Source organism: Heteronotia binoei, chromosome 10, assembly GCF_032191835.1.
Source record: "Heteronotia binoei isolate CCM8104 ecotype False Entrance Well chromosome 10, APGP_CSIRO_Hbin_v1, whole genome shotgun sequence".
NCBI classification, from domain to species: domain Eukaryota; kingdom Metazoa; phylum Chordata; class Lepidosauria; order Squamata; family Gekkonidae; genus Heteronotia; species Heteronotia binoei.
Window position 1 is genome coordinate 45,024,521 of NC_083232.1, and position 12,880 is coordinate 45,037,400.

A 12,880-nucleotide genomic window follows, 5' to 3' on the forward strand; every position below is an offset into this window, starting at 1 on the left:
ACATGCTTAAAACATTAGCACTCCTGCAATATTTTGTTTACTTAACAGTCTCTGATAACTGACGCCTCTTGCTCTGAATTATTGCATCAAAATCTGGAGACAATGTCTATGCTGTAGCAATCTTGAGTATGGTGTTCAGGTGTTTATCTGTAAGTTGCAAACTTACTTTTGATTTACTGACATTCACTACAGAAATCTTATGGTCAATGCTTTGAGACTAAGACCTATAGGAAAACATGAAATAGCTGAGCACTGTGAGCTTCTGTACATAAGTTTCTTCATGTGCTGGTCAAGAAAATGTGAAGGCACTATGACACAAACTGAGGGCTATGTATCTGTCTACAAAACTATAGTCCTCCCTAGAGGACTACAAAACTATAGTCCTCCCCTCCTACAAGGCAGTGCAAGAATACAGAGATGGCAATGTATAGTAGTCAGTATCAACCTACTTATCTGGGAAGCCTAAAATCCCCAGTCTGCAAAGGAAATGGGCTGAGTGAATTTGGTCTAATCCACCTCACTGGCTTGTTGTTATTCTTCATCTAAATAGTTCATGTTGCTTTCCTACTGAGAAAGACTGGATCATGAAGGTATGAATACAGTGAAAAGGTGGGGAGGCAAATCCAGTTGCACCCATGAACCAACAACTCTCTCTCTCAAGTTGAAAAGCTCACACCCTGAATAAAACTTTGATGGTCTTAAAGGTGCTTTCTTTGTATTTCTGCTGTGTGATCAAGGGAATTGGGCAAAGAAAGCTCTCCCTTTTTCCCTCTCTACCCAGGGGAAAGGAGGTGGAGGAGCCTCAGCCAAAAGTAGGAAGAGAGGCTTGGCTCAGCAGCTCTACTGTGTGATTGAGAGAGCCTGGCAAGAAAGCTCTCCCTCCCCCCCCCACTTTCCTCCTCAAGGGAAGAGCCTCAGCCAATGGAGAAAATAAAGGCTTTGCTCAGTAGCTCCTGTGCAATCAAGCACAGAAGGAAACGAGAGAGAGAGAAGGAAGCAGATGACAGTGAGTTGCTCACGGGCATCATCTGCTCCACTGGTCACATGTTTGACACTCCTGAGCTAGAGTTTTCTACCAAGAAATAAACCATTTTCAAAACTGACATCCCATTTCATTTCAAACCTAAATATAAATCTATTATTACCTTGTACAGGCCAAAAAATCCCAGGTCACGCAATACTGTGAGGGCACTAACACGTGGGCCAGTGGTGATCTCTCCAGCCACTTGCAAACGAATTTTGACGATTTCTAAGGGGTTGGTGAAAATCACTTGCGATCCTCCTGCCTGGGGAGGAAAAAAAGCAAGAGCAACATGTCAGCACGGCATCTCAGGTAAAGGAACCATCCATCAAACATTACCAGTGCTGAACCTCTGCTTCCTTCACTGATGCTCTGCCATTCGCACCGCCCTCCCCACCCCCAAGAGGTTGAGCAGCAGCACTTAGTTGTTTGCACTGAAATATAAACTACAGGCAATTAGGTATTTTAATTGTAATTGGTTCTATATTGCAAACTACTGGCCTTTTGACATGATGAGTTAAAGAAAGGGAATCGAGCCACCCTAAGATAAACAAATGCAATTGCAGTTCATCAACAGACAATGATGCTGAAAGGAAACATTCATTAACATCTATTTCCACTATGCCAACAAGTCAAAAGCAGCGTAAAGAAACTAATAAACATTTTTAAAAGACAAAACAAAACCTGAATTATTAACTAGCTCAAAGAACTGAAGCTTGCTTGGCAGTATCTGAAGCATTCTCCTTCAATAACAAGGTCTGGCGAATCTCTCTCAGATTTGGCACTGGTTCAAAAAGTTCTGTGGAACATATGTATTTACAACAGCTAATTTCCTCTGCTTTTAAAAAGTTACTGAACTGAAAGTTTGTATATCCTCAAAAAGCATTTTGCTCCACTGCTGCTAATCTGAGTTGAACATCATTTCTCTATGCACAAGGCAAAATCTATTTTATTCCATTTCTCTTCCCTGCTCCCAGCACTAAAAGAACTCAAGCAAAAAATGAACATTTCTCTAACAACTCCACTTACTTCTTTTTAAATTATTTTTTTTAAAAAAAACTTGGATACTTAAAGTAGCTAGCCATGAATCGCTGCCAACAGCCCTTAAAACAACAGCATGTGGGCAGACTAAAATATATCAGATTTGAAATTCATCCTATGTTCGGTTACTATGAAAGTACAGAAGGGTTGAGGATGCAATGAGTAGTCCTGACAGGAAGTCACATAATCTTTCCCTCCTCTCCTTCAGAAAGGCTTTCTGGGCCATGTGTATTGTGACTGCTAAACCTTCTACAGCTGGACAATGAATGCAGAGAAGCTGGCAATAGAGCACCAGTCTTGCAAGCAAACAGTCCCAGGTTTGATCCCAGTTGAAGGAGACATCAGGGAAGATCTTTTCTGTCCAACGTGTCAGCAAGTTGCTCCAGTTATTGTAAAGACAATACTGAGCTGAATGAACCAAAAGTCTGAGTTATTACAAGATAGGTTCTTACATAGTTCTGAAGGAGATGAAGGACTGCCTTGGTTTAATTACAGAGCTTGTGTGGCTCCTGTACCAAAGTTATGGTTGAGTTTTGGATTAGTCCACTCTGCATGCTAACAGTTCTTGCACTCTATGTAAGTTGAGAAAAGTATTTTTTCAAATGCCTCCCACAACATTCTAAAGAGGAAACAGATTGTTTGTGTGGCCAAAACTCAGAAAGAAAGCAAATGAAGGGGACAACAACGGCATTGGTATTCTAAACTCTGGTCAAGCTTTTGAATAATACAGATGTGCAGGGCTCTTTTTCTAGCAGGAGCAGCTCTGCATATTAGGCCTCACCCCCCTGATGTAGCCAATCCTTCAAGAGCTTAGACAGCTCTTAGTGCAGGGGTTACTGTAAGCTCCAGGAGGACTGGCTACATCAGGGGTGTGTGGCCTAATATGCAGAGGAGCTCCTGCTAAAAAAAGAGCCCTGCAGATGTGCCTCTCAGTGGTGGCTCAGACCATTTGCCCACAAAAATGCTCCAAAGACTGCTGTCCTTTTTTGACAACAATACTCAAGAATTTCAAATTTTAAAATGCCAGTATGAAAATAAAGTATACTTAATCAGTTCATATGGGCCATCACCATCAAATGGGGAATCTCAATGTTTCCTCAAAACACATGGTGGAGGGATCTAATGCAGATGGATTGCGTTAATACAGCAAGGATGACCATTCCAGCCTTAAAAGTCTTTGAAATCAACAGTAGTTCTCAAGGTTACGAGAGGCTAGGTCACTTGTTTCTGATCTCCAGCCAAAGTTTAGTTTCCAAGTCCACTCTGGCTCTCCTTCGAGCATTTTCCATGATTGATATGCAATGAGCCATTTCCTTCTATTTTCTTTAATGAGCTGCAACTATGGACATTATCCTTACACAGAAATAATTAATTCAAGAAGTCTCCCCTTAATCATTTTCTTCCTGTCTCACTCTGAAAAATTGTTGGAGGCTCTAAATACTTCATTATTTTTAAAATCGATTTACTACTCCCAATCTTACTCTGAAGAGTTTGCAAGCCAAGAAGATTAAATAACGATCTAAAGAATAAAGGCAGACTGAATCTGAGTAGTCTATATTCAGTGATGCCTTTACAATCAAGGCTACCTACATTTCATAATTCCAGAAGAGTGAAGAATCTGGTACAAGGAATGAAACAGAGTTCCTGCATGGTATAGCAATGCCAGACCAGGAACTGGTTCAAATCTCCACTCTTGCCATGAAATCCCTGGGCAACCTTGGGCCTATCACTGTATCTGTCAGCCTAACTGACTTCACAGAGTTGCTGTTAACATAAAATGGGGAGGGGGAAAAGATACATTCCATTCTTTGCTCCTTGGAGAAAGAGGAGGATAAAAATGTAATCCGAAGGACTGAAAATCTCACTTTTAGTTTTTGCTTAAAAAGTTTCTAGCCTCTAAGTTTCAGGCCCTGTAAGGCTTCTTTGTCTTGCAGCAATTGAATCAGTTCTGCAAAAACTCCAAAAGATGAAAGGATCCAGTTGTCCCCAGTGACCAGCTGCCATCAGTGAAGACAGCAGTACTAAAGGAAACAGTTATCTACCCTTACACTGTGCTTGGACACAGACCCTGAGGATCCCTTCCCAAAGCACCTTTTAAGTGATATTTTAATCAGCAGTTACATTGGCTTTCATCAGATGTGGCATTTTGGGAGCACATTTTTTGTCGAAAAGCAGGATGAAAATGTGATTATTATTTATTAAGCAATTGTCCTACATTAATGAAATTTATACAGTTTCAGAGTTTTCCACATCAGTAAGTATCACCAAATGTATGACTAGTTACAGCAGGAAGGTAGGTCCTTTTATGTTTCAAACTGTAAGTCATTTTGAGATTATTTTTTTTTTTTTGAGAAACGGAGTAACAACATTTGAGGTAGAATACATGGCCAGTCACCAGAGCAGATATAACAACTGTGATGCAAATGTATCAGTCATGCTATTGGAGACAGAGAAGCAGAGTCAATACAACCATGGACAGGAAACCCTGTAAGATTTCCATAACCAGTGCACTTTGCATGACAAAGAAGTGTAACAGTAGTAGAATTCTTACTATTTTGTACTCAGAACAGCAATTTTATCCAACTGGATGTATATACAAAAAAAAGGAAGAAAAACACATCCTGAGGTCATTGTCTTACCAATGATGATATTTTGGATTTGCCAAAACAGTACAGGGACTGAAACGTTGGCTTTAGATGTGGAAAACCCAGGCCCAAATTCTGGGTTAAGTAGAAAGCTCACTAGATAGCCTGATAGTTCAGTCTAACCTACTTCAGACTGTCAAGAGGTTTGAGATGCCATTAGAAATTCCTTGGAGGGAGGAAGAAATGAAAGCATCATACAGACACACCCAACAAGAGGTAGAAGAAGCAGTTTGCAGGAAGTGTAAACTCTCATATTCACAACTGGTTCTACTTCAAAACTTCAGCAACATCCTGTGGGGGGGGGGGAGGGACCCACTATACCACACAACATTCTTTGAACACAAATCCTACATTTCAATCTCAAGACAGTTATTTTTCAACCATGAAAGCACAGTCAATATTCCTTGCATGACATGACTTGAGGCTAAATGCTGAAGTGTTAGGGACGCAATGACCACACATGACAGCAACGAATATGCCTCATCCCATTCAATATTGTAGGTTACTATGTTTTTAACATAATTTTTTCTACACTTTTTCAGTGGCTTAAAAAAAATCAAACAATATCACTAGACACCTCTCGATGGCAGTATAACCTTGTACACAGATGTCTATCATTCTTTTCCATCCTTTCTCTGAACTCCCCTGGGTAGAAAAGGAGTAATGGAGAAATATTTAGATATTTCTCCTTTGTCTGACAAAAGAGCATTCGATTGCTTAGGAGAAAAGCATTATTAGCTAAGCACTGACCGCCGTACCTATAACTCAGGAGAAGAAGCTGTGTGGTTGTTTGCTTTGGTCTCAGATAATAATTTTCAGGTCATTGTGTATTATTAATGTTTTATTAATGCATGTTGAGGGATTGCTTTCCATTGCTTCCCAAGTCCACGCATTTTGGATTCTACATGACTACAACTATGTATATACCAAACGTTGAGAAATCATGCTAGAAACTCACCGGAGACTTCCAAGGAAATGATTTGCTGAACCACAAGGAACATTTAAGCATGGTGAAAATGGAGAAAGCAACTTAAATGCTCTACTTGAAAATGGGGTGTAGTTGAGGCTTTCCCAAAGGCAAGACCAGCCTGAGTTAATAAAAGACTGGAGAAAGAGGCCAAAGGACATCAAGTGCAGCATCCTGTTTCCAACAGAAAGCGAGATGTTTTGTTACTTGCCCCTCAGCTACCAGCACTGAGCAATTTACTTCCTCAGATATGGAGGCTCCATCTAGCTGCCGTGGCTCATAACAATTATTATAACTTGTCTCTATACACGTGTGGGCTCCCTCTGGCCATCACCACATCCTGTGACAGCCAATTCCAAACTTTCACTGTGTGCTATGTGAGGAAGAACTTTCTTTTGTCTGTCTTAGGTCTACTGTTTCAAATTCTAGTATAATGAAAAAGAGGGAGGACAAAATCTCTGTACCTGCTTTCTCCATACCATTTGCAAGTTTAGACATTTGTGTAATTTCTTTCTCCCACAGTTTATTCACTTTCAAAATAAAAAGGTCTTTCCTCATAGAGGCAGTTTTGAAATCTCTTGATAACTTGGAGATGTCCTTTTCTGAATCTCTTTGTTTAAGTTTTGAAGAATGAGTAGACCAAGCCTATCTAGAATATTACAGGATGTGACCACAGTATTCTAATATGGGCCACTGTTAGAAATTGATATTTATTTATTTACTTATTTAAATTCTGCTTCTCCCCAAAGGAAACACGAAATAAGAACATAAGTGAAGCCATGTTGGGTCAGGTCAATGGCCCATCCGGTAAAACACTCTGTCACACAGTGCCCAAAAAACCTGGTGCTATCAAGAGGTCCATCAGTGAGGCCAGGACACTAGAAACCCTCCCACTGTTGCCCCCACCAAGCACCAAGAGTATTTAGCATTACTGCCCCAGACAGAGAGTTATGTTATATTATATGGCTTATATTATCCTCCTCTCTTCCATTTTATCCTCACAACTCTGTGAGACATGTTAGGCTGCGAGCATGTAATTGGCATAGCTTCACCCAGCAAGCTTTCATGGCACAGTGGAGATTCAAACCTGGATGTATCCCAGATCCTACTAATCACTATACCATACACTCACACTAATCATTACACCATACCAGTTACTAGCCAATACAGCACATATCCAACACATAGTTAGGCATTTCTGTGTTCCCCCAGATGCTTTAAGATGTGGCAAGCTTTTAAACTGTGGCATCCTTTCTTGTTATGCCATAGGTGAATTCAGTGGTTTTCACTGTAACTGGGAAGTGCATCATCAGAAAGTTGTGCAAATGTGAATTTTTGCAGGTATGTGGGCATGTACATGCACTAAGCTCTGCTGCAACGTATGTTCCTATGGGATCTCTGCTTGCTTCACTTCCCTCTACTTGGTTGCCAAAAAGACCCTCCATAAGTGGAGAGCCAGCAGACAGCAGACATTGCAATTCCCTAATCTACAATTTAGTTTTATATTTCTTCAAATATTGAGGAATGTTTTTTAAAAAAAAACAAAACAAAACATGCAGTTTGAATAGCCAAGGACAATACAGCTTTAAAAAAATATTCTCAGAAACATACACATTTCATACTAAAATGCCAAGAAAAATGGGGTGGGGGGAGCTTCTTAAACAAACTGAACCAAAATTAAATAATATGCTTATTAAGAATCAGTCACTGTGCTTAACTGTGAAAACACTGCAGAATGTTAACAGAAAGATTAATACTGCACAGATTTACATTTCTGAGAAATATAAGTTGCAAAATTTTAAGATTTCCTTATTTTAATTTTCTAATGGTGTGTCTTAAGTAGGAAAATATGGTTTATTTACAAGCTCTGACCAGTTCTGTGCTGTAAAAACAGAAGACTTGATATTTTTCACTTTATTAGCTATAGCAGTTCTTCAGAAGCCTAGCCAAGAAATCAAAGTGGAGCCTATTTGATTGATGTTATAAAAGCAATTAAGTCACAGGTTTGTCAAATATGTTAACATTCGGCTCTGCCTTGAGTATGTGTCTATTTTGACTGCAAGTAGCAGAAGTAGTAACATTTAATGATTTACAGACCTTCCATGTCTTAAGGTCTGGTAGCTGTATTAAAATCTATGACACTGTCCTCTGCCTTTTTGGGGGGGGAGGGGGGACAGAGGGATATAGTAGTATTGAATGACATTGGTCTTTATTATACCCTTTTATTATTTTAAAAAAGTTTTTTTATTGACTAAAACTCAATTTATTTTTTGAAAGAGGTGGAAGTGAAGCTAGTTTTTTTTAAGAAAAGAAAAGAAAGAAAAGAAAAACCACTCTACTGTATTTTTAAAAATGAAACCCTTTACATTCCTGTAAGGGAAAGGAGATAAATAGGATATTCAAGGACTTAAAACTTGATAGTCACAGAATAACCTGTAAAAATACCATCTCTTTAGATTGCACTGTTCAAAATACTCATTTTTCTTTACTAAAAAAGTTCTGCATGTGTAGCTTTAATCACAAAGAAAAAAATAAATACATATTACAAGGAAGAAAAGGTGTATGAAACAGTCTACATTAAGAAATAGTAACTTTCATCTCTCTTTCATTTAACAGAATGTTACAGGCCTGTGGGAAAAGCAATTGTTATTTCATTAAAGGATAAATTGGCTCGTAGCAACAACTCCAGCTTCACAAAGAAAGAAAGTTGCTCTCACATCCACCTCTCTGTAGCTGGATTCAGTCGATATCAGTTCTGAGCCCTACTTCAGTTCAGATTAATGACCCCCCCTCAAGATTTTAATGGTGTTCAAATTATACCTCAAACATGGATGTAACCAGCTGAGCTAATACTACATAGCGTGTGTTTTTATATTAGACAGCATAACTTAAGACCTCCCCTATAAAGTGAGAATTAAATTTTTCTCCAGGCATGTCTCTCTACCCAGATATGCCCTCCATTCCCCCAAGCCCTCCCCACCCCACAAATCAGGATCATCATTAAAAACTCAGTTTTCCAATCTCCATCATGCAGATTTTTGCCAAATCACTTATCAGATTATTTGCAGCAACTTCTCATTTTCTGCTCAAAGTGACAACTTTCCATTTTCTTCATTCTAGCATAGCTTCCTACAAGTGAATGACACAAATACCACTATAGTGAGCTGCAGCACTGCAGAGTCGTCACTACTCTGAAATCTGCTCAGAAATACAGGCTCAAATCACACCAAATGAATTAACATGGTTATGTTGAAAATAAAAGCAAAAACATGGTGCACTGAAAAGTCCTTGTAATCTGTTATTGTGCCAAGTGGAGTTACTTCTGGAATCACTCAATGTCCGATCTTGCAGAAACATGGCAAGTCTTTTGCACTGTGCAGCCCAGAGCAAACTTGGCTGCCCGTAATTATTTTGGGGTGTGAGTAGTTTGCTAGCATACATGCTAACCTGCCTGCTTGATGATACCCAAAAGATTATTTAAAAAGAAAAAAAAAAGCTCCATGCTCACAGGTTTAAACTGGGTAGCAGCTGAGAAAGGAATATATAATTTGTTTTTCTAAATAACAAACTTAGCTAGAATTCTTTCTGCATATCATGCCACCAGTTTTTGAGAGTTTTGTTAGCAATTTCAAAATACTGCAATATTGTACAAATGGCTTCTTTTCAGCCCTTCTGCTTTAGTGCCTCTTCCTGTTATTAAGCACGTTTAAGCCCTCTACAGTATTCTTTGGCTTTGTGAACATATTGCTAGACTAAACACATTGTTCGACATCATAAAATATTACTGTTTTCTTTACAAAGTTGTTAGCTAATCAAGCAGAATGGTCCTGTTCAAGCTTCATAGCAAACACATCTAAATTATTATTTTTAAATGGTGTAAAGGTGTAAACAACAGTGTTATTTCTAGAAGACGAGCAGAAATCTGTAATTAAGCTGTGGTTAGAGGTCTAGCTTCCACCCCATTCTGTTCCAAGCAAATGGGAGACCAACACACTAGAATCCCATGCCTTTTAAATTTTTTGTAGTGTGTGTAGCCTAGAGATAAGCATGGGATGAACAGATGATGAGAAAGCACAAGCTTTCCTCCCACCATCCATGTAAGGCAGACAAGAAACAAAGAGCAGCAGAGGGTCAGCTCCAGTAGTTCAGGGCCCAGGGCAGGAAGGTAGTTGTGCCCCTGCAGAGAAAAAATATTTGACTGTTTCCTGCCATAATGCAGGAAATACGTACATGAGGACACCGACGTACATCTGGAGCAGAGTTACACCTTTGTACATCCATTTATGTCAGTGATCTCAGAAGGGTTTAAGTCTCCTTATGATGGCACTGTAAGCCTCCACTCCTTTCCTCTCCGAAGTGATGGTTAGAAAACAGGGCTTCTGTACCAAATCTGAAATCTAGATATGCCTCTAGACATGCTGGGTGGGGGGGACTTGCAGCACAGATATACTGGGGATAGAAAACACCTGAGTTTGCATGCCATTTTATCTTTTCATCAGCTGAAACACCCCTATTGTGAGTCTAACACTCAGTAGTCATTGCTGCATGCAACCAAGGAACACAGAGCCTCCAGTGGAACACCAACAGAGCCTGCTAGAAGCTCTTCTCCTACAAATGGACCTTGAGCTTGTTTGGAGGTTTTAGCAAGGGACTTCAGCTATTGTATACCCTTGACCATAGAATGGTACACTCCTCCTATCTGGGATGGTTGTCCTCTTCCACCAACCACACAGCTTCAGGAGGGACACACATGGAGTGGTGAGAGAGGTAGGGGACACCTGCATAGCCAGGAAGATCAGCCAAATCAACCCTGGCGAGCAATGGAGTGACAGATGTCGCAGCCAGAGCCCTCACATCCTGGAAACTCTCCCATCGGCCCCATCTCAGACTTTTAGGAATCCACAATCTTTTCAGCAAGGACTCGTGGGGGGACACTTCATTTTCCTGCGTATTGCCTTTTCCAAGCTATTTCCTCTTTCCCTCCTCTTGACACCCATATCCTCACCTTTTCCTGCTTCCTTCTCTCCTTCACACCCACCAGTCTCTCCTGCTCCCCTAATCTTTTATTTAATTCATTTATACCCTGCCTTTCTCCCCAATGGGGACCCAATGCAGTTTATATTGTTCTCCCCTCCTCCATTTTATTCTCACACAACCTTGTGAGGTAAGTTACGCTGAGATTGAGTGCTGGGCCCAAGATCACCCAATTATGGCAGGACAGGGATCTGAACTTGGGTTTCCTAGGTTCCAGTCTGACACTCTTACCACTGCACCACACTGGCTTTCATGTAGTAGCTGCTGTTAAATAGTAGTAAACTGGTAGGTGGTTGCTGCTGGGCCTGAGTGAGCCATGCTAGTTGTGTAGTAGTGAGACAGTTGGTGGTTGCTGCCAGGACCCAATGACTCCTCCCTCCAAGGCAAGGGAGGGAGAGCATGGGTGGCCTGGGAGGCCAAAACAGCCTTAGAACTGCTTCAGCCCACTTTCTTTTACTGATGGTTTCCTAGCTACCCCCACAATGGCCACTGAGATAGCATCCATTTCTTAAAGTTATAGGAGCTGTTTCTATCATTTGGGGATCTCCCCCCAGATTTTTCTGCAAACCTGGGGCTTTTCTCAGATCTGGCTTGTCTCTTCATGGTTCCAGTCTTTGGATTTAAGTATCCACACATGACGCCTTGTCAGATATAGTGACGATTTGGCAAAGTGGGATGAACCAGTATTTATTGGCAAACCTGTGCATTCTAGGTTTGTAGAAAGCCCAAAGTTTGAAACTCATATAAGTGACTTAAGTGAGGTCTACAACCTACATATAAGTGTCTCTCTCTTATAGGAATAATGCAGTACTATCTCAAATGCTCCTGTAACACTCAAAAAGTGACCAACAGTTAATTGGCCACATTAAAGAGGAACAGACACTTTGCAAACCCAAGCCTGGTTTCTTAACGTGGGCTGTGCCCAAATCCCATCTTGAACCCCAACTCCAAGTACATTTATTTGAAACTCCCACTGATCGCAAATGAGACTTGGCTTCTAAGTTGCTGTAATTAGAATGGCCTAAGCTGGCTCCAAACACCTAGAGCTTCCTGGGAACGGCTACTGCAGTAAAATGCCTTCAAAAGAACTATTTTTCTACTGAAAGGCACAATGTCATTAGCAATACCACAATGCCATTAGCAATATTATTCCGGTTCTGCTTACTTTTGGCTACTGCAAAGGACAACTTTTTTTTGGGGGGGGGGATCTCTGGGCAGACACTAACACCTCCAGCAATGTTGGGTTGCAAACACAACCATGTAAAAAACAGCTCTTTCATACATGCTGTACCCATGTAATCTTAAAGGAAGCAAAAGGCCTTGAAAATGAAGAGCTGGGTCCGTTGTAATTATGCCAGATGCTGCATGAGGCTTTATAAAACAAAGTTCAAGCTACAGGACCATTCACTGTGCAGGGGGCATGCCATCAAACATTTTGTAATTTACAGTGCAGTTCTAAGTTGAGTTATATATTTCTAGGTTCATTGAAATCAATCGATTTGCCCTGTTAACAGGTTCATGGTTTGGGTTTTTTTATTTCAACATTTTACTTGAATTCCATACTGATAAGAAACATTTTTGAAGTAATTTACAACACAGTCTTGCCAAATCTGCTCACTATCTGAAAAATAACCTAAGATTTCCCCCCACACACTAAAAATCAGCCCACCACTTCATCTTCTTATTAAACAAAACCCAGTCCCATGAACTTAACCAGTCCTTGCATTGAATACCACAGAGTCATGAAACAAAAACCTTCACACACACACACACACATGGCCCCAGTGAAGAAAAACAGTTTACAAGTCTGAAAATGGCTTACTCAACAAAACAAGCAGCTTTGTGGTTGCTAGTGTAAAAAATCAACCGTGTGCACTAATTCTCTGTAATTGTTCAGCTCCCCAGTGGCTCAGACATCAAGCAACATCACTAATGTTGTGAACAGGAAAGTGCAGCTAGTTCACATGATAGCAGCCAAGCCCTTTGAATTCCAGAAGGACTGTTGAACCATGGGGGAACACTTTCCCCTTTTCTAGATTTCACTGTTTTTAAAACTGCCTCTAAATTGCAATATGCTGACCTCAAGGAATGGATAATTTTTTTTTCTGACTGCTTGCTAAAGCTTGCTAAAAATCTACATGAAATCAAACTGTTCATCGCTTAGGAGATACA

At 40.3% G+C, this 12,880-nt stretch overlaps 1 protein-coding gene across 2 annotated transcripts in view; it reads right to left on the minus strand.

Moving 5' to 3' along the window:
• Positions 1 to 12,880, minus strand: part of SLC25A13 (solute carrier family 25 member 13) — a 124,602-nt gene that overhangs the window by 22,661 nt on the left and 89,061 nt on the right. For both annotated transcript variants that reach the window (XM_060248535.1, XM_060248534.1), the window contains one exon: positions 1,146 to 1,286. In XM_060248535.1, coding sequence (XP_060104518.1) covers positions 1,146 to 1,286 — 141 coding nt within the window. The remainder of the gene's footprint in view (positions 1 to 1,145; positions 1,287 to 12,880) is intronic.